Raw genomic sequence first — 25,213 nt, 5'->3', positions numbered from 1 at the left:
ATAAATCATTATTTATTATTTACCACGTTTCAGGAACAAACGAGTGAGAAATGAGACTAAATCCAGTCCCAAAATATATCTATTATTTGTTGAAAACCAGGCTCATTATATCACAAATCAGATGACACGCTTAAGAAATAAGTGAGTGATAAATGAGAGATAAACGAGACTAAATTGAGTCCTAAAAAATTGATGTATTATTTGAAAACAAGCTTTGTTATATTACAAATTGGACTCCCCAATGCAATACAATCCCCCCTCGAGGGTATGGGAATAAGTTCTCCCCTCGACTCAGAAGTCCCGCCTCCAAACGACCCACTACCCTCCTTCACTTGGCCATGTCGATGAGGCTCTGTAGGGAGGTGGGTACCCATGTCTTCTCCCCCTGGACAAAAACGACCCCACGGTCGATGTAGATGACGATGCGTCCAAAGGTGTAAAGCTGCTTCCCCTCGTGGCGCTTCCCGATGACGGGCATGAAGACGATGTTGTGCTCCTCGGCCTTGGCCTGGATAAGGTCCTTAAAGTTCATGGGCACCGACCCTCCGGCTGCCATGCCAATCCCGCGCTGCGCTACCGTCTCTGCCTCACGCCGCTCCTGCATGGCCTCATACTGGAAGTCCTTGCACCTCTCAGTGTGTGTCAGGTAGGCAATGTTCTCGCGGGCACCTGGCTGCAAGTAGCCCCCTGCAGAATAGGATAATAGTCATATATTAATTTTTAGTATGTTATTATGGCATACGCATACCTCGAACCACAAGGTATGCACAACACTCATCACAATTCAAAACATTACAACAAACTCACAATCACAGAAACAAACAGATCATGCACAGAGGCGTCCCGGCGCGAGCCACATGGCGTGCGCACATGGCCGGACCATGCCCCCTCCGTGGAAGCCACGCCCCTCCCTTCGCCGCCCTGCCCCTACCCGCCCATACGCCATCCTTCCCCTCCTCCTCCGCCGCCCACACCCCCTCTGAGAAAGCCACGCCCCACCCTCCGCCGCGCCGCCCCTACCCGCACATATGCCATCCTTTCCTCCTCCTCCTCCACCGCCCACACCCCCTCCGAGACAGCCATGCCCCCACACTCCGTTGCCCCACTCCTACCCGCCCATATGCCATCTTTCCCCTCCTCCTCCTTCGCCGCCCACGCCCCCTCCGAGAAAGCCACGCCCCACCCTCCGCCGCCCCGCCCCTACCCACACATATGCCATCCTTCCCTCCTCCTCCTCCACCGCCCACACCCCCTCTGAGACAGCCACGCCCCCACCCTCCGCCGCCCCGCCCCTACGCCATCCTTCCCTCCCCCCAAGAGAGAGAGAGAGGTGGAGATGCCCACCTTTCCTGAAGGTAGGCGCAAAAACAAAGGAGGGAGCGGAAGTGGGAGATACCTTCAGCCGCAGGGGCTCTCTCTCTCTCTCTCTCGGTCCCAATGGCTGAAGAGAAAGTCACGAGAAGAGGTGACTTTTGGTGCGCACGCTGGGGTCTTCAGACATGCCTCTGGACCCGAAGCAGGCCAGGCACGGCGGCTCCGCCCCTTGGCCCACCCGCGGATTGGGGAGAGGAGAGGAGGCGGGTGGAGCGCCAGGGGATCGAGAATGGGAGCCGGTCATGGGGAAGGGATAGAACGCGGAGAACAACTGAGCGCCGGCTCTGCTTGCGCACCTGGTGTCCGGGTGGAGCAGGAACGAGAGGGGCTAGGTGAGGCTCAAGGGCCCGGCCCCTTTGGGAAAAGATTCGCCCGGCAGCGAGGCAAGAAAGCCAAGGCTTCCCCCGGACTGCTAGGGCTGTTGTGAGCTGAGGGGGCGTTCCTCAAGTGGCGGTCGAGGGGCATTTACAGAGGTGCCTCTGCGCCCCTGGCAAAAAAAGGTGTTCTGCGACCGTTTACTCCGTGTAATGGACAAGCCGCCCCTGGTACCAATGCTGGAGGGGCCCGCACGGTTCATATTTAAATATATTTAATATTATGATATATTTATTACTATTTATTATATTTTTATATTATTTTATTATCTACATATAGAACTACCTATTATATCAACTACAGTAATACTGCATACGTATACATGTAGCACATTGATTAACGACAGTAATATCAATGTATATAACGTATATAACTTAATTCACATCTCATTCAGTCAATTGACTACAGTAATGTACGCTTATCCCCCTACCAACCCCAGAGATTACTTCGGTCCGAGGACCAAAATTTGCTTGAAGTCTCCAACATCCGGACTTATCATCTGTCTTCTACTAGGCAGAGAGCCTTCTCAATTGTAGCCCCTTATTTATGGAATGCCTTGCCAGTTGAAACCCGAACTATCCGAGGCCTACTTGCTTTTCGGAAAGCCTGTAAAATCTTTCTTTTCCAACAAGCTTTCGATGGGTGAATAACTCAGGACTATGTCTGTTCTTGTTTTATTGTATTTTAAAGTTAATTGTATTGTTTTAATCTACTGCTGTAAACCGCTCCGAGCCAAATTGGGAGTAGCGGTATACAAGTCAAATAAATAAATAAATAAATGTCTACACACACACAAATACACAACTAAACCCCTCCTGAATAAGGCTCTTTCAGCCTTATGCATAATAAATATATGCTAAATATAATAATATTAGTTATATATATCAATGAAATAGTTCTATATGTAGATGACATTACTGTAGTCAATTAACAGGTTGCTCGGCAAATCAATAAGATAATAATACAACATATATATATATATATATATATATATACACACACACACACACACACATACATACACATACACACAGAGAGAGAGAGAGAGAGAGAGAAAGAGTAGTTGATAAATCAGGTAGTTCTATACGTAGATGACGTTACTGTATTCAATGTTAAAGAAGACATGGAGGATGACCGACTGAACCTACCAACGCTGGAGGAGACGGCTCGGTTCATGATGTCGAGGGCCTCGTTGAACTTCTCCTTGACGGAGGGATGGGCCAGCACCTGGTCCGAGAACATGGACTTCCACCCCAGGTACCACTTCGTGATCTCCTCGTAGTTCGGGTTGTTGCTCAGCCATGAGCACAGCACCTGTGGGGGGACAACAAGGGAGTTAACAAGAGCAACATTAATGAGAGGACATTAATGAGAGGGCAAACTAATTACTCGTAAAAGTCATTTTAAGGAGGAGGAAGAGTTCCTTGTAACACAAATTTGATGACCACAAAGCGACCCAATTCCAGGGTGGGACAAAGGACTCTTGTCTGCTGGAGCTAGGTGTGAATGTTTCAACTGACCACCTTGATTAGCATTTGATGGCCTGCAGTGCCATCTGGAACATCTAATCACCTCTCAACAAAAGATTGACCCAGGCACTGCCAGGCCATCAAATGCTAATCAAGGTGGTCAGTTGAAACATTTACACCTAGCTCCAGCAGACAAAGAGTCCTTTGTCCCACCCTGGTCATTCCACAGATATATAAACCATTTTTCCTAGTTCCAACAGACCTCACTACCTCGGAGGATGCTTGCCATAGATGCAGGCGAAACGTCAGGAGAGAATGCCTCTAGAACATGGCCACATAGCCCGAAAAATCCTACAACAACCCAGTGATTCCGGCCATGAAAGCCTTCGACAATACCTCGTAAACATGTTCCAAGGAAGAGGAAGAATGGCTTGTAATACATATTCGATGACCACAAAGGGACCCAACTCCAAAGAAAAGGGAGAATTAATTGGTAATGTACATTTAAAGGAATCATAATAATGAGAATAGTAACACTTTATTTGTACCCCGCCACCATCTCCCCAAGGGACTCGGTGCGGCTTACATGAGGCCGAGCCCAAATACAACAATACAAGCAAAACAACAGTACAAGCAATTAAAATAAAAACATAGAATATAAAACATAGTATATAAAATATAATAATATAAGAAAAATAATTCCTCATAATACACATTTGGTGAGCACAAAGGGACCCAATTCTGAGGAGGGCAAAAAATCCCTCGTAAAACGCATTTCAAAGAGGAAAAATAATTGCTCGTAAAACACATCATAAGGAGGAGGAAGAATTCCTCGTAATACAAAGTTGGCATCCACAAAAGGACCCGATTCCAAAGAGGAGGAGGAGGAGGAGTTTATTTTTTTTTTACCCCGCCTCCATCTCCCCAAAGGGACTCGGGGCAGCTTACCTGGGGCCCAAGCCCCGGCAAAATAAAATTTAAATAAAGCAATAACAATTAAAACAACATAAAACAACATAACAAAAATAGCTAGCAACAACAACAGCAGGCTAATTTTGGAGGTGGGGAGGTAAACCACTACGTGAACTAGTGAAAGGATAAAGTGGTTTAGTAAGGAAGATGACAATGTATAACAGCGTAGGAAAAACCATGGAAACCGAGCAAATTAACAGGATCAATTAATATAATATAAGACATCAGATTGAATGACAATTCAAGTCATCATACAGGCCATGTGTCATAGGAGTCCCTCGCCATATACATTCCAAAGAGGAGGGAGAATTCCTTATACCTGGAGCCATTTAGGGAAGAAGTACTTCTCGAGGAGGCCGACCAAGCTAGAGACGGAGATCATCCCCTCCCAGTCCATGACCCAGAAGAAGGCGTCCATGTGTTGCTGGTGTGGGTTGATGACCAGCTCGTTTAAGCACATCCCTGTTGAGTAGGAAGGATAGTGAGGCTATAATATTAATACAGTCCATTTTGGACCCCCACGAATGCCCCCTGGGATGTCTCACTCACCGAGCTTGGGGAGGATGTTCTTGAGCATGAAGGCCTCCCAGGAGCCGGGGGTGAAGACGTCCTTCCAGGGCTGGAGGATGAGCTTGGCGGAGGCGTCACTAGGGTGCCACTTCTGGAGCGCGCTCGACAGCTTGCTGCGGATGGGTGCGTACAGCGGCTCCAGTCGGGAGCGCATCAGTGGCAGCCAGGGGTGCACCCAGGCGTGGATTGGGACCGTGTCCGTCAGCGGGTTCCAGCCCTCCACCTACAGGCACAAAAGGAGGAGATATGGAAGCTGTCCAAGATTACTCATAAAACATCCAACAAACTCAATGACAATCTTTTGTAAATAATATGCAACAAAACTGGACAGAATGCTTTCCGACAAGGTGGAAACTTCCCCCATAAAACACAAGTGGATAAGATCATAAGGTGAATTCTAATAATAGAAAAAATCCCTCAAAATTGTAATACACATTTCACTGAGATAAACCCCTCATAATACACATTTCAAGGAGAAAGGCCCAATATCAAGAAAGAATCCCCTGTAAAAGACATTTCAAGGAGGAGAAATTATTCCTCATAATACATATTTCAAGGAGGAGGAAGTATCCCTCTTAAAACACATTTCAAGAAGAAAAAATACTTGTAAAATATATTTCAAAAAATTAAAAATCCCTCATAAAACATTTTCCAAAGAAAAAGAATTCCCTCATAAATCACATTTGGCGACCCTGAAGGGACCTAATTCCAAAGAGGAAGCAGAATTCCTCGTAATACACATTTCCGGGAGGAAAAATTCATCCTAATATAGATTTGGCAACCCCAAAGTGACCTAATTCTGATGAACAAGAGTCCTTCATAAAACACATTTCAAGGAGGAAGAATTATTTCTTGTGAATAATTTTACAAATATTTCCGCATATATTTTCATGAATATTTCTGCGAATATTTTCATGACTGTTTTCATGAATATTTTAATGATTCTTTGTCAATGTTTTTGCAAATATTTTTATTATTACTGTTTATATTGTGTATATGGTTTTTAATATTTTGCAAATATATTTATTGTTGTTCTATGTATATTTTTGTAATTATTGCAGTTGAGCAATCAGGTAGTATACTATACGTAGATTATTTCCTGATTAGCAAATACAGATATATAGAAATGGATGGATGGAATAGAGAATAGATGAGTAGATAGATGAATAGATGGATAGATTAAATTAGATATTGATCAATGCAAATTCGGCAACCTCAAAGGGACCTAATTCCAATGAAGACCTCAGTGTAATAAAAAATTGGCAACCACAAAAGGATCCATTTGCAATCAAGAGTCCCTGCTAAAACCCACACTTCCTGCTCACCTCCTTCTGGAGCTTGGGGAAGATGAGCTGGTCGAGGATGTTGTCCATGATCCAGACAGGGATGATGGGCTCCCAGCAGTCCAGGAAGTCCACCATTGGGATGCAGTCACGTGCCTGCCATTGCGACACTGTCCCCCGCACGATCGGCATCCACGTCTCCCACATCAGCCTCAAGGGGGAAAGAAGGCAGCAGCATTATTATTCTATTATTGTACATTGTTATATTTATTATTATTATTATTATTATTATATATAATTATATAACAATGAATATATCTTTGTTGTTGTTGTTCATTCGTTCAGTTGTCTCCGACTCTTCGTGACCTCATGGACCAGCCCACGCCAGAGCTCCCTGTAGGCCGTCACCACCCCCAGCTCCTTCAAGGGCAGTCCAGTCACTTCAAGGATGTGAATATATCTTAATAAATATATCTTAATAAATATAATAACATATTATAGTATATATTATGCAACATAATGTAATAAAATAATAAAAATAACTCATCTAAAATATATTATATATTATAATACATATATATATTAAACGTTCTCATAATGTAAAATATTTTGATTCATTTTACTATTCTATTTACTATATTATACCATAATTTATAATTATATCATATTGTATGATTATGTTATATTATACTATTTATATTATACTTATTATATGCATTAAATTTATTATTACATTATAATGTAATAAATATAATCAGAATAGAAATATATATTATAATATTGTGATATTATACTTCGGGGGGGGGGAGTATCATAACCACAGTGCATCCACGAAATCGATAGCGAGATTAGGTACTATGTTTTAACAGTTTTTAATTGCATTTATGTTTTATTTGATTTTAAAGTTTAATGTGTTATGTATTGTATGCTTTTATGTTCAATGGGGCATTGAATATTTGCCAAAATGGTTGAAGTACAGCCTGAGACTCCTAAGGTTGATGGGTTCACTGATGATTTGGAGAGGACTAGCAGCCCCCTGCCTGGCTTTGTTGTGACCCAGTCTGGTGATCTGGAAAATAAAGTCATTTTTTTTGTTGTGTCAGGAGCGACTTGAGAAACTGCAAGTTGCTTCTGGTGTGAGAGAATTGACCGTCTGTGGACTCAAACAATGATGGATCTGGACCAAACTTGAAACAAAAATTCCATATGCCTAAATATGAACACAGATGGAGTTTGGAGGAAATAGACCTTGACATTTGGGATTTGTAGTTACTGGGATTTATAGTTCACTACAATTAAAGAGCATTCTGAAACCCACAAACGACAGAAATGGGGCAAACTTCCCACACAGAACCCCATGACCAACAGAAAATACTTAAGGCCATCCAGTCCAACTCTCTTCACCAGGGTAAGAAAATGTAATCAGAGCCCTCCTGACAAAGAGCCATCCAGTCATATAGATAGATATGATTCTCACACACACACACAGATATAGTATCACAGATTCGAAAGAGACCCTTAAAGAAGGACTATGATATGTGGCATATTCCAGAGTAGGCAAACCAGACACTCTCCGCATCAACACTGACAAAGAAACAGCAAGAAATACTGTTTACTCACAAGCATAAAGGAATTACATATATTAGAAACCAACACTTTCTCATTACTTTATTTTCCAGATCACCAGACTGGGCCACAGCAACGCGTGGCAGGGGACAGCTAGTAATCCAATATAAATATAATAAAAGCATTATAATATATATAGCAACACCGAGGGGGGAAGGAAGGCGGCAGTAAGTAAAATGGGAAGAGTTGCCTTTGGAGAAGTTGTAAAAGTAATATAGCTGCTCCGGGACTCACCGGTGGAATGCGTCTGAGGATAGGTCCTGGCCCCCATGGGACAAGAGGTGGTCGTTCTCCAGGAGGGACTTCCATTTCGCCATGATCTCTGTACCGTAACTGCAGTCCTAGAAAGGGGGGGGGGGGAGGGGAAGAAAACAACTGTGAATCCTCACTTACGTATTTATAATAATGATAAAAATTATATATAACACTAGCTTTACCCGCCATGCGTTGCTGTGGCCAACCTTCTCTCCCTCTTTCTCTTCTTCTTTCACTCCTTCCTTCATTTCCTTTTCTTCTTTCCTTTCTTCCTTCTCTACCTGTTTAGTTCCTTTCTTAGCTTTTTGCTCCCATCCTTCCTTCTCTTTGTTTCCTTCCTCCCCTCCCTCTTTCTCTCCTTCTTTCTCTTCTTCCTTTGCTCCGTCTTTCCTCCCTTCCCCTTTTTCTTTCCTTCTCTCCTCCTTCTTTCTCTTCCTCTTTCCTTCCTCCTCCCTTTTTTCCTTCCTCTTTCTCTCCTTTCTTCCCTCTCTTTCCTTCCTTCCTTCGCTCTTGACTTCCAGACTTCCTTTTCCTTCTTTCTTTTCTTCCCTCCCTTTCTCTTCTTCCTTCGCTTTTTTCCTCTCTTCCCCTTCCCAAATTCCCCTTCCTTCCTTCCTTCCTTCCTTCCTTCCTTCCTTCCTTTCTTTTGACATCTTCCCTTCCCCTTCCCTTTCTTCTTTTTTTCTATCTTTCTTTCTTTTCCTCCTTCCTTCCTTTCTCCCTTCTTTCCATCTGGTGAAGTCCATGTATAGAGACATCTTTTATGTTGTTGGAAGAGAGTGTTTGTTATACACAGTGAGTTTTCCTGGCAAAATTCTATCAGCCTGCATCTCGCTTCATTTTGTTGTCCCAGACCATGCTTGCCTGTGATCCAGTCTCTTGTAATGAAAATAATGTCTCTTTTTGGGGTATTATCCAGTAGGTGCTGCAGATCCTCATAGAACGGATCCGCTTCTGCTTCTTCAGCAGCTGTGATTGGTGCATATATTTGGATCACTGTAATGTTAAAAGGCTTTCCTTGCACTCGAATTGAGATAATTCTGTCGTTTTTTGGATTGTATCCGAGCACCGCTTTAGTAATCTTTTATATATATAAAAATGCCCCGTGCATAATGAGTTCCTTAAAAACAACAGAACCAATGAACGAAATCACACCAAATTTGGCAACAAAACGTCTCACAACACGGAGTGACCATCACTCAAAAAATTATGATTTTGTCCTTTGGGAGTTGCAATTGCTGGGATTTATAGTTCACCTACAATCAAAGAGAATTCTGAACCCCACCAATGATGGAATTGAACCAAACATGGCATACAGGACTTCAAAGACCAACAGAACACACTGGAAGGGTTTGGTGGGCATTGACCTTGAGTTTGGGACTTGTAGTTCACCTACATCCAGACAGCACTGTGGACTCAAACAATGATGGATCTGGACCAAACTAGGCACAAGCACTCAATATGCCTAAATATGAACACAGATGGAGTTTGGGGGAAATAGACCTTGACATTAGGGAGTTGTAGTTACTGGGATTTATAGTTCATCTACAATCAAAGAGTGTTCTGAACCCCACCAATAACATAATTGGACCAAACTTCCCACACAGAACCCCCATGACCAACAGAAAATACTCAAGGCCATCCTGTCCAACTCCCTTCACCAGGGCAAGAAAACGTTATCAAAGCCCTCCTGACAAAGAGCCATCCAGCCATAGATATAGATAGATATGGTTCACACACACACTGATATAGAATCATAGATTTGAAAGGGACCCCTGAAGAAGGACAATTATATGTTGCATATTCCAGAGTAGGCAAATCAGACAATCTCTACATCAACACTGACAAAGAAACAGCAAGCAATACTGTTTACCAACAAGCAGGAAGACATTACATATATTAGAAACCAATACTTTGTCATTACTTTATTTTCCAGATCAACAGACTGGGCCACAGCAACGCGTGGCAGGGGACAGCTAGTTTTATTATGAAAGCCAAGAACCTGCTTTAATTGAAGTCAATCATCGGAAACTTCTCAAAACACAGCAGACAAAGAATCGGTACAAGAAAACAGCACTCCAAACCAGACCTGACAGCTGGCACAACAAAGCATTGCATGGGCAGTTCCTTGCCAAAATTGGTAGGAAAAGTTGACAAGAAGAAGACCTGGTGATGGCTCATGAATGGAAGCCTGATGAAGGAGACAGAAGGCCTGATTCTTGCAGCCAAGGAGCAAGCCATCAGAACCAATGCCATTAAGGCCAGGACTGAAAAATCAGCGCATGACCCAAAATGCAGACTGTGCAAGGAAGCTGATGAAACCATGCATCATATCCTCAGCTGCTGCAAGAAAATCACACAGATGGACTACAAACAGAGGCACAACTCTGTGGCCCAAATAATTCTTTGGAATTTATGTCACAACAAATTGAAATTGAATCTGACTTGGCCACGGTAGTCCACGCTCTGGTTACATCCCGTTTAGATTACTGCAACGCTCTCTACGTGGGGTTGCCTTTGAAGACAGCTCGGTAGCTCCAACTAGTCCAACGCTCGGCAGCCATGATTTTAACAGGAGCGGAGCGCAGGGAGCATACAACCCCCCTGCTGCGCCAACTCCACTGGCTACCGATCTGCTACCGTGCTGAATTCAAAGTGCTGGCGTTGGCCTTTAAAGCCCTAAACGGTTCTGGCCCAAGCTACCTATCCGACCGCATCTCTGCCTATGAACCCACCAGGACTTTGAGATCTTCCGGGGAGACCCTGCTCTTGATCCCGCCTGCTTCTCCAAGCTCGGCTGGCGGGGACGAGAGATAGGGCCTTCTCGGTGGTGGCTCCTCGGCTGTGGAACGCCCTTCCTACGGACATTAGACTAGCACCATCTCTAATGGTATTCCGCAAAAAGGTGAAGACCTGGCTGTTTGAGCAGGCGTTCGAATAATGCAATGATTGGTTAATGAACACTGGAATGGAACAATGGACGACGAATCTGGAACATGTTTTTGATGACGAGACGACAGTGAATGGGTATTGTAGTAACTGTTTATTAATTGTGTAATGTGTTAGGTTGTTAACTGTTTCTATACCGTAGCACTGAATTTTTGCTGTTCGTATTTGTTGTGAACCGCTGTGAGTCGCCTTCGGCCTGAGAACAGCGGTATATAAGTAAGGTAAATAAATAAATAAATAAATAAATAAATAAATAAATAAATAAATACCACCTGCCAGTAGTAAAGAACTGGTGGGATCATAAACCTGCAAAGGGAGTGGGAAATAAACACACAAAACTACTGTGGGACTTTCAAATCCAGACTGACAAAGTTTTGGAACACAATACACCAGATATCACGATTGTGGAAAAGAAAAAGTTTGGATTATTGATGTCGCCATTCCACGTGACAATCAAATTGACAAAAAACAACAGGAAAAACTCAGCCATTATCAGGACCTCAAAATCGAACTGCAAGGGCTCTGGCATAAACCAATACAGGTGGCCTCAGTGGTCATTGGCACACTGGGTGCCGTGCCAAAAGATCTCAACTTGCTTTTGGAAACAATAAACATTGACAAAATCACAATCTTTCAACTGCAAAAGGCCACCTGACTTGGATCTGCAAACATCATTAGAAAATACATTGAGAAGTGTTTGACTTGTGATTTTGGGATACGAAATCCAGCATATAGATCTTGTTTGCTGTGACATACTGTGTTTTTGTGTCAGTAAAATAATAATAATAATAATAATAATAATAATAATAATAATATAATAATAAATTTTTCCTTCCCTACCTTGAGGGGCTGCCATTGTCGGAAGTGTTCCCTGACTAAGGGGAAGGCAATGGCAGCAGCCAGGGTGTCGGGGCCGCAGAGGTGGTACTCGGGCCCGTGTTCACGCTGCAGCTTCCGGAAGATACTGGCAGCTTCCTCGAGGGTGAGGGGCCGCTTCTCACAGGTCTCCACAGCTTCCAGGACCTTCTCCAGGCTGTGTATTTGGGCCTCTTCTTCTTGGAGGGCCACCTCCGCCTTTGCGATCTCGGCCCCCAGGACGGCCACACGGTCCCGCTCTGCCTGGACCCGCCGGTCGCTCTGCAGGATCTCCTCCTCCGTCAAGTCGATCAGCAACTGCAGATTGTGTTCCAGCTCCGGCAGGGAGAAGCTGGGAGGAGGCTTGGCCGGGGGAGGTCTGCCCGGCAAATGTGAGAAAGAAGAAGGGGATTGGCTGCCCGCCTCGGATGGGGGAGGAACCTGCTGCGTCTTCTGGCTGATCTGGCTGTAGCTGTAATACACCCGCTGCTCACGACCGGTCATGTCAATCACCTGAGAGAAATATAAGTTAGAGAGAAATATATATAAATAATACTGCATTATTATATTTATTATTATTTATTACTATGTTGATTACTGTATTATATACATACATAAAAACATTTATATATTGTTACATATTATTATATATTACTATGTTGTAATTTTAATTATATTATTACTATAGTTTTATTATTGTATGCATATATATTATATACATATTATTTATTTAAAACACATATTCCGCCCTTCTCACCCCAAAGGGGACTCAGAGCGGAGCACAACATATACATGGCAAACATTCAATGCCTGGATACAATACATAAACATTTAAAAACATTTATCTAAATATTAAAATACACCATTTAAAATAACACAATTTAAAACCGTCCAAGCCATCCGCATCAAATCCAATTGGCCCTGTCATCTTTCCCATTGTCGCTTCATTGCCCTGTCCCGAAAGCTTGGTCTCACAGCCAAGTTTTTACCATCCTTCTAAAGGACAGGAGGGAGGGGGCCGACCTGATCTCATAAGGAAGGGAGTTCCATAGCCGGGGAGCAATCACCGAGAAGGCCCTGTCTCTCGTCCCCACCAATCGCGCCTGTGACAATGGCGGGACGGAAAGCAGGGCCTCCCCGGTGGATCTTAATCTCCGCGATGGTACATAGAGGGAGATGCGTTTGGACAGGTAATTATAGTACATATTATTGTATTACATTTAATGTATTATATATTATTCTATATTTATTATTATATTATATTTATCATATATTATTAGCAATAGTATTATATATTTGTCACTATTACATTATTATATATTATTATAATAATCATTATTATTATACCAGACTGGGATGCTGACCTTGACATTGGGGGGATGTGGACGAGGTCCCGTCCCTGTGGCGGACGCTGCTATGTCTCCGGAGGACCCTCCCCTCCCTTGGCCTCGCCCCCGGGCCTTGAGCTCTTCTGCAGTCTTGTAGCTGTACTTGGGGCCAGGTCGCTTCTTCCCAGGCTCCTTCCGCCACTGGCCGAGCTCCCGCTTAAGATCCTCCTCTTCTTCCTCCGACAAATCGGGGCCCACCGGAAAGTCCTGCAGTGATTGGGCCGTCCGCTCAGATCCATAAGCTCCCAGGGCTCCCTTCCCCCTCCGCTGCTTGGCCTCGATTGGGGTCAGGATGCCTGGGAATAATAAAAACAATATAACATTATATAATAAACTAGCTGTCCCCTGCCACACGTTGCTGTGGTCCAGTGTGTGTATATGTGTTTTGTGTGTGTATATATTTATGTAAATGTGTATATGTGTATTTGTGTATATATATGTGGTTTTGCACATGCATTGTAATGTAAATTTTGTTTGTTGGCTTTTCTTCTGCTGTGTTTTTCAGTGTTTTTATGAGTGATGGTCACTTGTTGGCCTGATAGGTGTATTGTGTCCAAATTTGGTGTCAATTCGCCCAGTGGTTTTTGAGTTGTGTTAATCCCACAAACGAACATTACATTTTTATTTATATAGATAATGAGAATAATATATAATAATATATTAGAATTGTACAATTGTATAATATAATATAAATAATAATATAATACATAATAATAAATAATAAATATAATAATAAAATATAAATAAAATAATATAAATAATATATAATATAATATAAATACTATATAATATAATATAATACATAATAATAATAAATAATAAATATAATAAATATAATCATAAAATAAATCAAATATTTATAATAAATAAGTCAATAATATATTATAAATAATAATATAAATAATATTAAATAACATTATACTATATAATAAAATAATAACATATAAAAATAATATAAATCTCACAGGATGATAACATCAGAATACAATTAAAATTAAAATAGTAAATAATAATGATAAATAATATAAATAATAAAATAGCATTATAATCTATAATTAAATATTATAATCTCTTATAAAATAATATAAATGTTACATGATAATAATAGAATACAATTAATAATAATAATAATAAGAAGAAGATAATGACCTTGTGCGTTCTTGCCAAGGCCTCTTCCGGGGACATATCCCATTTTCTGAAGGAGTTTCTGCCCGATTCCCTTGGTGTGTCGCTCCCAACTCCCAAAGTCCAAAAAGGACTTTGTTCCACCAAAAAAGGCCCTTTGGCTTGGCTTGAAGTTCACACCCTGAAGAAAAATAATAATAATCATCATAATAAAATATATAATAATATCTATACACATAATAAAAGTGAAAATATGTATGTCTGGGGTGTCCACTTACACAAACAAGCTCCTGCCTCCACAAACAGCTATCGCTCCCACTGCTCAAGGGACACCAATGACCTAAAAGTTTATAGCAAGTGCCATGAACATGTGCAAGAGCCCCGCTAATGTCCTCCACAAACACCATACTGCCCACCACCCAAGTGAAGGTTTTCATACAGGGACAATTTCACCCTAGATTTCATGTGTTTCCTCCACCACAAGCATCCCAGTGCTTCAGAATCTTTCCATTGGTGTGGAATTTGCATGACCCCGCCCAATACCTCTCCCTTAACCCTCTCCGAACATACTAGAGAGGTTTAAGGAGAAATCATCATGATTTATAGGAGTTGTAGGTTCTGGGATGTATAGTTCATCTATGATCTAAGAGCACTCTGAACCCAACCAATGATGGACCTGGAACCATCTTGGCACACAGAACCCCCATGACTAACTCAACTTACTGGAGGGGTTTGTGGGAATTGACCTTGATTTTGGGAGTTGTAGTTCACCCTTATCCAGAGAGCCCTGAAACCAGCTGATGTCACATCTGGACCAAACTTGGCACACAAATCCAACATGGCCAACTGGGGTTTGCAGGTGATTGACCTTGGATCTGGGAGTTGTAGTTCACCCTTATCCAGAGAGCACTTTGAATACTGGTGGAGTTTGGGGAGGATTGACCCACGATTCTGGGAATTGAAATTCACCCGTATTTCCCAATCAGAGCATTCATAAAAAACAAGAGGAAAGACTGAGTTTTTCCTAATAAATAGAGCTACAAATTATCAAACAGCTAACAGCCCAAAACAAACAGTGCCTTCTTCTAATACCCCAGGAATCACCAAATAATAAAAATGGGAAAATCTATAAGCCAATAGCATAACATCACGGCAAAAAGGTGCCAATACAATCCTGGATATTTTTTTTAAATTCTCAAATGAAGGGAGGGAAAAAAATATAATTCTAATAAAATAACATAATAAAATATAATAATAAAAGTAATACAATAAAAAGTGCACAAGTTATGTGTTCACGTACATGCAAATAATAAAATATAATAATTATAAAATATAATGCAATAATAAACTAACAATATATAATAATAAAAATAATAAAATATTTTACCTACACATAAATAAAAATATGTGTTACGTACACTTAAATAAAAATATAATAGACTATATTAAAATAATTATATAAAATCTAACAATAAATAATAAAATATAATATAAAATCTAACAATAAATATAATAATAATAATAATAATAATAATAATAATAACTAGCTGTGCCCTGCCACGCGTTGCTGTGGCCTATAGTAAAACTTATCAAAGTTGAGGTAGATATCTGGACTATTATGAAAGAGAGGTACCTACCTATTCCTTCCCCCTTTTCCTCCCCCTTTCTCTCCTTTCTTCCTTCTCTACTTTCTTTCTTTCTTTCCTTCTTTCACTACTTGGTTTCATCCTTCTCTTTCCTTCATTCCCACCCCTTTCTTCCTTTGCCTTTCTTCCCTCCCTGTTTGCTTCCTTCTTTCTCTTTTTATTTCCTTTTATTTCACCACCATCATAACAATAACAATAATGCAGTGCATTGCCTCTGGGACCTGACACCTCTCCCATTCCCCCTAAAAGGGTCTCATAGGAATAATAGCATCATAATAATCATAGAAATAACAACCTTTACCCGCCACGCGTTGCTGTGGCCAACCTTCCCTCTTTCTCTCCTTCTTTCCCTCCTTCCTTCCTTCCTTCCCTCCCTCCCTCCCATCTTTCCTTCTCCTCTTCCTTCTCTATCTCTTTCCTTCCCTCCCCCTTTTTCTTTCTCTTCTGGTCTCTTTTTTTCCTTCTCTCTTTCCTTCTTTCCTTCCCTCCCTCTTTCTCTACATCTTCCCCCTTCCTTCACTCCCTCTTTCCTTCCTTCATTCCCTTTTTTCTTTCCTTCTCTCCTTCTTTCCTTCCCCCTTTTTCTTTCTCTTCTGGTCTCTTTTCTTCCTTCTCTCTTTCCTTCTTTCCTTCCCTCCCTCTTTCTCTACATCTTCGCCTTTCCTTCACTCCCTCTTTCCTTCCTTTATTCCCTTTTTCCTTTCCTTCTTTCCTTCCTTCCTTCCCCCTTTTTCTTTCTCTTCTGCTGTCTCTCTTTTCTTTCCTTCCATCTTTCCTTTTCTTCTTCCTTCTTTCTCTAACTTTCCTTCCTTCCCCCTTTTCTTTATCTCCCTTTCTCTTTCTTCCTTCTTTCCTTCCTTCCTGTCTTTCCTGGATTTTGACAGGGCGGGAAGGGGCGGGGTGGGGTTTGGAGGTGGCGTGAAGTAAAAGGAGGTAAGATTGGGGCAGGGGAGTGATGGAGCGTGGGGTTGTGTGTGTGTGTGCGGCGGTGGGGGGAGTGATGGAGCGTGGGGTTGCGTGTGTGTGTGCGGCAGCGGGGGGGAGTGAGGTTGCGCGCGTGTGTGTGGCGGTGGGGGGAGTGATGGAGCGTGGGGTTGTGTGTGTGTGCGCGGCAGGGGGAGTGATGGAGCGTGGGGTTGTGTGTGTGCGTGCGGCAGGGGGTGTGTGTGCGGGAAGCGGTGGGGCTTGGAGTGGGCATGGCTTCCGCAGAGGGAACTGTGTGCGCGCGCCAGGGAACTTGCGGCTGGGCACCAATGCGCATGCTCAGTTGTTTTGCCGTTTTGTGAGTGTGTTGTTTTGTTTTTCATTTTGAGTAGATATGTTTGTACCTTATGGGTTGTGTTATGGGCATGGCAATTTTGGTTAAGTTTCTTTGGTATTTTTTGAGTTTTGTTGTTTTGCCGTTTTGTGAGTGTGTTGTTGTGTTGTTTTTCATTTTGAGTAGATATGTTTGTACCTTGTGGGTTGTGTTATGGGCATGGCAATTTTGGTTAAGTTTCGTTGGGGTTTTTTGAGTTTTGTTGTTTTGCCGTTTTGTGAGTGTGTTGTTGTGTTGTTTTTCATTTTGAGTAGATATGTTTGTACCTTGTGGGTTGTGTTATGGGCATGGCAATTTTGGTACAGTTTCGTTGGGGGGTTGTGGAGTTTTGCTGTCCGGTTGAACCAACCTAACAGATTTATATATATAGATAATAATATGTGCATGTGTTATGTACATGTAATGAAAAATATAATAAAATCTAACAATAAAATAAAATAATAAATATAATGTGCATGTGTGCTGTGTTGCTATATACATGTAAATAATAATAATAATAATAATAATAATATAAAATTTAATAACGATAATAACAACAACAGTACCGTCTTCAGTCTTTTTGGGACAAACTCCTTTTTGGGACCTTTTTCCTCTTTCTTCTTTGTCTTCTTCTTTCCTTCTTCCTCTGAGTCTTCTTCTTCATCATCGGTTATTATTTCTTCAGCTGCAGTTTTCTTCAATCCGGCGCTAATGAAATTCACCGGAGCAGAATAATCCCGTGACCTGAAAATATATTATTATTATTATTATTGTAATCCACTCTCTTTCTTATATTGCATTTCTTATATATTATTATCAAATATATTATTGTTTTGCATTACGTTTACTATATATTATTATATGAGACTTATTTATTATTATATTTGTATTATTACCTATTATATGTTATATAATATATATCTAATATTATATATTTTATTATAATATTAAGTTTATTTTATTTTAGTATATAGTATTGTATTATATATTATTATCCATTATTTCTTATTATATTATATTACTTTTATTACATAAAATAACTATATTTATTATATTCTAAAACAACTATATTTATTATATTCTATTACCATATTACATTTATACTATTAAATATAATACTATAATAATATATTATTATCTAGTATGATATATACATGTACGTGTGAAGGAGCGTAAAATTACTGCCACCTAATCTGTGAGGAAGCCGGGCAATGATCAGTATCAGTTTAAGAGTTGGTTTATAAAGGGACTATTAATTACAGAAGGATTTATTTATTTGATAGCGTAGCGTTTATTGTCCCTGGTTTGGTCTTACTTCTTATGCAGGCTGTTTGGCTTAGAAGTAAAGGTAACAGAAGCAAGGCTTGTAAAAAGAACAGTAACAAGTTTTATTAGAATACAACCGATTCAATGTTTCTTCACTAGAAGCACAAACTTAGTTGGTTACAATAGTAAGGCTTCATGATTAACTTCAGATACAGACTTTAAGAGGTTTTTTTGAGTAGATATATCTTTCTTCAACAAGCGTTCTTTTACTACAAATAAGCCACCTTACTTATCTAACTATATTGGCTCACAGCCAAACCCTGATTCTTAATATTAGAGAACCAGTCTTCCCTATAGTTCTCTAACTATAGGATTCCTGCTGGTTTTCCACACACCACAGGATCAACTACCTCTCCTGTAACTCTTTGGTCACAGACTAGTTCCCTGAATCTCCCACAGAGATTAACTCTGTAACTCTAATGGTCACAGACTCTTTCCTATTTCTCCCACTAGAGAAATCAGTCCTTTCTGTAACTCTAACGGTCACAGACCAGTTCCCTGAATCTTCCACCAGAGATTTCAGTCTTCTCTGTAACTCTAACGGTCACAGACTCTTCCCTATTTCTCCCACTAGAGAAATCAGTCCTTTCTGTAACTCTAACGGTCACAGACCAGTTCCCTGAATCTCCCACCAGAGATTTCAGTCTTCTCTGTAACTCTAACGGTAACAGACTCTTCCCTGTTTCTCCCACTAGAGAAATCAGTCCCTTCTGAAACTCTAACGGTCACAGACTGCCTATTTCAAACAGATGTGCAGTTAGGTGACAGTTGGCTCCACCCCCTTTGCTATGGCAACTCAGGCCAAGCCAGCTACCATCTCTAACAAAATATAATTCTACATACTTACCATTTATTAACTACTGTTTATAAATAATAAAAATACACATCGTCACAGTACGCCTCTCCACTTACCGCTTCCCTGCAAAGCTGGGCCGGTGCTGCTGGTGCTGTCCATCGAGGTCCTCCCATCCCGCCTCCTGCTCCTCGTCGTCAGAGTCCTCTTCCCCTTCCTGTTCTGGTCCTGTCCCTTCACGTTCTTCTCTTTCTGCCCAGACGCCATAGAGGGCCTGCTCCTTAGTCTGGCGGTGCTGCCGGTGGCGGAGGGGGTTGAACTCGTTCTGGAGATCCCACTCCGTCACCTCAAAGGCCTCCAACTCTATGCCCTCCGCTTCCGCTTCCTGCCCAGGTCGCAGATCAGGACCGCCCCCTCCACCACCGCCAAACAAATGAGACAGTGACATAGCTGGAAACTCTGGAAGAATATAATAAAGATGCAGTAATAACAACATTAATAATAATAATAATGTAATAAAATAATAACTTTATTTTTATACCCCACCTCCATCTCCCCAAAGGGACTCAGGGCGACTTACATGGGACCATTAATGTAATATAATAGCAAATAAGATACATTAGTAGGTAATAATATAATAAAGAATGTCATTATATTAATATTATAATATAATAGTAAATAATAATACAATAATATATAATAAAGCAAAGGGGACACTATGGAAGAAGAATAGTAACAAGAATAATATAATTTAATATAATACTCTGTTATTAATATAACATAACATAACATGAAATAATATAATGATATATAATAGAAAAATGCTAATTATTGATATTAATAATAATATAATGATAATGTAATAGTAGGTAAGTGAGACAGCGACATGGCAGGAAGCTCTAGAAGAAGATAATGATAATAATAATCATAATAATAATAACATAATATAATAGAAATATTATAATCCATATACATAACTAGCGGTCCCCTGCCACGTGTTGCTGTGGCCCAGTATAGTGATCTGGAAAATAATGTAATGAGAAAGTGCTGGCTTCTAATATATGTAATGTCTTTCTGCTTGTGGGTAACCAGTATTTCTTGCTGTTTCTTTGCCAGTGTTAATGTGGAGATTGTCTGGTTGGCCTACTCTGGAACATGCAACATATCATTGTCCTTCTTTAGGGGTCCCTTTCAGATCTATGGTACTGCATCTGTCATATACATATGTGTGTGTGTGTGTGTGTGAATGGCTGGATGGCCCTTTGTCAGGAGGGCTTTGATTATGATTTCTTGCCCTGGTGAAGGGAGTTGGACTGGATGGCCTTAAGGCAGTATTTCTCATCCTGGTAAGTCAAGACCCCGGGTGGGGGGGAGAGTCACCAGAGGGGTGTCAGAAGGGTCACCAAAGACCACCGGAAAACACAGTATTTTCTGTTGGTCATGGGGGTTCAATGTGGGATGTTTGGCCCAATTCCATCATTGGTGGGGTTTGGAATGCTCCTTGATTGTAGGTGAACTATAAATCCCAGTAAGTTCAACTCCCAAATGTCAAGGTCTATGTCCCCCAAACTCCATCTGTGTTCATATTTGGGTGTATTGAATGCTTGTGCCAAGTTTGGTCCAGATCCATCATTGTTTGAGTCCACAGTGCTCTCAGGATGTAGGTGAACTACAACTCCCAAACTCAAGGTCAATGCCCACCAAACCCTTCCAGTGTGTTCTGTTGGTCATGGAAGTCCTGTATGCCATGTTTGGTTGAATTCCATCATTGGTGGAGTTCAGAATGCTCTTTGATTGTAAGTGAACTATAAATCCCGGCAACTACAACTCCCAAGTGACAAAATCATAATATTTGAGTGATGATCACTCCTTGTGTTGTGAGACGTTTTGTTGCCAAATTTGGTGTGATTTCGTTCATTGGTTCTTTTGTTTTTAAGGTATTCATTATGCACAGAGCATTTATATATATATATACACACACACACTAGCTGTCCCCTGCCACGCATTGCTGTGGCCCAGTCTGATGATCTGGAAAATAAAGTAATGAGAAAGTGTTGGTTTCTAATATATGTAATTCCTTTATGCTTGTGGGTAAACAGTATTTCTTGGTTTTTTTTTCAGTGTTGATGTGGAGAGTGTCTGGTTTGCCCACCCTGGAACATGCAACATATAATTGTCCTTCTTTAAGGGTCCCTTTCAAATCTATGATACTATGTGTGTGTGTGAATCATATATATCTATCTATATCTATATCTGGATGGCTCTTTGTCAGGAGGGCTCTGATTACATTTTCTTGCCCTCGTGAAGAAGAGAGTTGGAGTGGATGGCCTTAAGTATTTTCTGTTGGTCATGGGGGTTCTGTGTGGGAGGTTTGCCCCAATTGCTGGGGTTCTGAATCCTCTTTGATTGTAGGTGAACTATAAATCCCAGTAACTACAACTCTCAAACATCAAGGTCTATTTCCCTCAAACTTCATCTGTGTTCATATTTGGACATATGGAATATTTGTGCCAAGTATAGTCCAGATCCATCATTGTTTGAGTCCACAGTGCTTTCTGGATGTAGGTGAACTGCAACTCCCAAACTCAAGGTCAAGGCCCACCAAACCATTGTAGTATTTTCTGTTGGTCGTGGGAGTTCTGTGTGCCAAGTTTGGTTCAATTCCATCATTGTTGGAGTTCAGAATGCTCTTTGATTGTAGGTGAACTGTGAATCTCAGTGACTACAACTCCCAAATGTCAAGGTCTATTTCCTCCAAACTCCATCTGTGTTCATATTTTGGCGTATTGAGTGCTTGTGCCAAGTTTGGTCCAGATCCATCATTGTTTGAGTCCACAGTGGCTTCTGGATGTAGGTGAACTGCAACTCCCAAACTCAAGGTCAAGGCCCACCAAACCCTTCCAGTATTTTCTGTTGCTCATGGGGGTTCTGTGTGCCAAGTTTGGTTCAATTCCATCATTGTTGGAGTTCAGAATGCTCTCTGATTATAGGTGAACTATAAATCCCAGCAACTACAATTCCCAAGTGACAAAATCATAATTTTTTGAGTGATGGTCACTCCTTGTGTTGTGAGACGTGTTGTTGCCAAATTTGGTGTGCTTTCGTTCATTGGTTCTTTTGTTTTTAAGGTACTCATTATGCACAGAGCATTTTTATATATATAGATAGAAGATAGATAGATAGATAGATAGAAGATAGATAGATAGAAGAGAGAGAGAGAGAGAGAGAGAAGATAGATAGACAGATAGAGATATAATAGATAGATAGATATAGAAGATGGATAGAAGATAGATAGATAGATAGATAGATAGAGATATAATAGATAGATAGATGATAGATAGAAGATAGATAGATAGAGATATAATAGATAGAGAGAAGATAGATAGAGATATAATAGATAGATAGATAGATGATAGATAGAAGATAGATAGATAGAGATATAATATATAGAGAGAAGATAGAGATATAATAGATAGATAGATAGATAGATAGAAGATAGATATATAGATAGAGATATAATAGATAGAAGATAGATAGATAGATAGATAGATAGATAGAGATATAATAGATAGAAGATAGATAGATAGCAGATAGATAGATAGAGATATAATAGATAGATGATAGATATAGATAGATGATAGATAGATAGAAGATAGATAGATGATAGATAGAAGATAGATGATAGATATAGATAGATAGAGAGAGAGATAGAAGATAGATGATAGATATAGATAGATAGATAGATAGATAGAAGATAGATAGATGATATAGATAGATAGATAGATAGATAGATAGATGATAGATAGAAGATAGATAGATAGAGATATAATAAATAGATAGATAGATAGATAGATAGAAGATAGATAAATAGATAGAGATATAATAGATAGAAGATAGATAGATAGAAGATAGACAGAGATATAATAGATGGAAGATAGATAGATAGAGATATAATAGATAGATAGATAGCAGATAGATAGAGATATAATAGATAGATAGATAGATAGATAGATAGATAGATGATAGATAGAAGATAGAGAGAGAGAGAGAGAGAGAAGATAGATAGATAGAAGATAGAGATAGATAGATAGATAGATAGATAGATAGAAGATAGATAGATAATTGCATATTATTATATACAATAGAATAAATATAATAATAAATACTGTTTAACCCACTGTTTCCAGGCAGAACAAGCCCCGTAACGGTTTCCATGGCAACCCTTTTATAATAGTTTATTAATATAAAATATATTAATATGTGATAGTCATAAATATGGCAATAATAATAATATTATATATATATATTTCTTACCTTCCTTCTTTCGTGAAAGGGAAACAAAGGCCTGCTTCTTCTTCACAGCCTTCTCCTCGCTGAAATGAGCGCCACTTCCTGTTTGGCCTTCAAGCGACTGCGACTGCGCCTGCGAGCTCAGCGTTGACAATGGTGAAGCCCGCCCCGGAAGTGACGCCTTGCAGGAGCAAGCGGATTGAATGAGGAAACAATAATGGGCGACGTAGCGACGTTTCGTGGTGACCGCCCTCATTTTCTCATCTCTGACTTTCTAGTTTTTCGTCTCGATGGTTACGGTGGCCCGAAAAGCTCATTTCCAGACTCATAGGATGAAGCTCATAATAAGAATACTAATGACAATAATAATAATAGTATACTATAAAATACACAAATTGAAAACAAGAATGTGTGTGTGTGTGTATATATATTTATATATATATATATGTGTGTGTGTGTATATATATATATATATATATATATATTGAAAATAAGAATATAATAAAATATGGATATAATATAATAATTTTTAAATATAATTTATTTATTTATCATTTATTTACTTCATTTGTATACCGCCATTCTCAGCCCTAACACGACTCATAGCAGTTTACAACAAGCAAAAACAAGGCGAACAATCAAGGCAAAAATTCAATGTGGCATCAAGAAGGTACTTAAAAACAGTTAACACAGAAACAAATTAAACAATTTAACACTAATAAACATTCAGTGGCGTCTCATAACTAGAATCATGATCCAAACTTGTCAGTCGTAGTTCCATTTCCTGAAATTCATTGCACTGCTTATTCAAACGCCTGTTCAAATAACCAGGTTTTCACTTTCCTCCGGAATACCATCAATGAGGGGGCCAATCTGATGTCCGTGGGAAGGCCGTTCCACAGCCGAGGGGCCACCACCGAGAAGGCCCTGTCTCTTGTCCCCGCCAGCCGCGCCTGTGTTGCAGGCGGGATCGAGAGCAGGGCCTCCCCGGAAGATCTCAAAGTCCTAGTGGGTTCATAGGTGGAGATGCGGATAGGTAACTTGGGCCAGAACCGTTTAGGGCTTTATAGGCCAAAGCCATGTGTGCTATAATGTCAATCAAAATCATAAATCTCCTGGTTCCATTATATGCAAATTACTGACTGCTTTAAGGAAGACAAAAAGAAAGACTTCTCCCCACAAGAGTCACTGTGGGACAAAATAATGGAAAAGGATAAAAAAGTGGTCAGAACCCTTTATGGGAAACTCCTGGAGTGGGAAACTGAACTGGAAGTTGTAAAGGAGAATATGACCAGCTGGGCAGCTGATTTCGGGCACTCTATTCTCCTCAGCGAGTGGGAGGCTATATGGAAGAGAAAATTAAAATTTGCAAAATCCACCAACATACTAGAAAATTGGCAAAAAATCTTCCACCGATGGTACCTAACTCCACAGAAGATGGCAAAATTCCACAAAGGAACGAACAGTGACTGCTGGAAGTGTGGGGGGGAGCTGGGTACCCACTATCACGCATGGTGGCAGTGCAAAAAAGTCAGGAACTTCTGGCGGGAGGTGCATAGGGCAGTGCAGAAGATCCTGCAGATAAAAGTGGAGTTTAAAGCAGAATATTATCTTTTACAT

At 40.5% G+C, this 25,213-nt stretch overlaps 2 protein-coding genes across 2 annotated transcripts in view; one reads left to right on the top strand and one right to left on the bottom strand.

Annotated features, from left to right (window-relative positions):
* MYO18B (myosin XVIIIB) overlaps positions 1-25,213 on the top strand; it is a 465,598-nt gene that overhangs the window by 222,911 nt on the left and 217,474 nt on the right. The window lies entirely within an intron of this gene.
* TFIP11 (tuftelin interacting protein 11) lies at positions 175-23,773 on the bottom strand. Its single transcript, XM_067473586.1, has 12 exons — positions 23,618-23,773; positions 19,423-19,762; positions 17,751-17,928; positions 14,266-14,422; positions 13,093-13,412; positions 11,714-12,241; positions 7,904-8,010; positions 6,086-6,254; positions 4,740-4,983; positions 4,510-4,652; positions 2,898-3,063; positions 175-687 (listed from the first exon to the last, which is right to left on the bottom strand). Exons 2-12 carry the CDS (start codon positions 19,749-19,751, stop codon positions 329-331), a joined length of 2,700 nt encoding a protein of 899 aa, XP_067329687.1. The 5' UTR covers positions 19,752-19,762; positions 23,618-23,773; the 3' UTR covers positions 175-328.

Source organism: Anolis sagrei, chromosome X (genome assembly GCF_037176765.1).
Source record: "Anolis sagrei isolate rAnoSag1 chromosome X, rAnoSag1.mat, whole genome shotgun sequence".
NCBI lineage: Eukaryota > Metazoa > Chordata > Lepidosauria > Squamata > Dactyloidae > Anolis > Anolis sagrei.
The sequence above is the reverse complement of the archived record's forward strand: the minus strand, read 5'-3'. Positions and strand labels throughout refer to the sequence as shown.

Coding starts and splice junctions, on each gene's coding strand:
- TFIP11 (XM_067473586.1), bottom strand. CDS start 19,751: ATGTCACTGTCTCATTTGTTTGGCGGTGGTGGAGGGGGCGGTCCTGAT. Junction 4,984..6,085: donor TCCCCAAGCTCCAGAAGGAG/GTGAGCAGGAAG, acceptor TTGTGCCTGTAG/GTGGAGGGCTGGAACCCGCT. Junction 3,064..4,509: donor TCTTCCCTAAATGGCTCCAG/GTATAAGGAATT, acceptor GTCCCCCCACAG/GTGCTGTGCTCATGGCTGAG.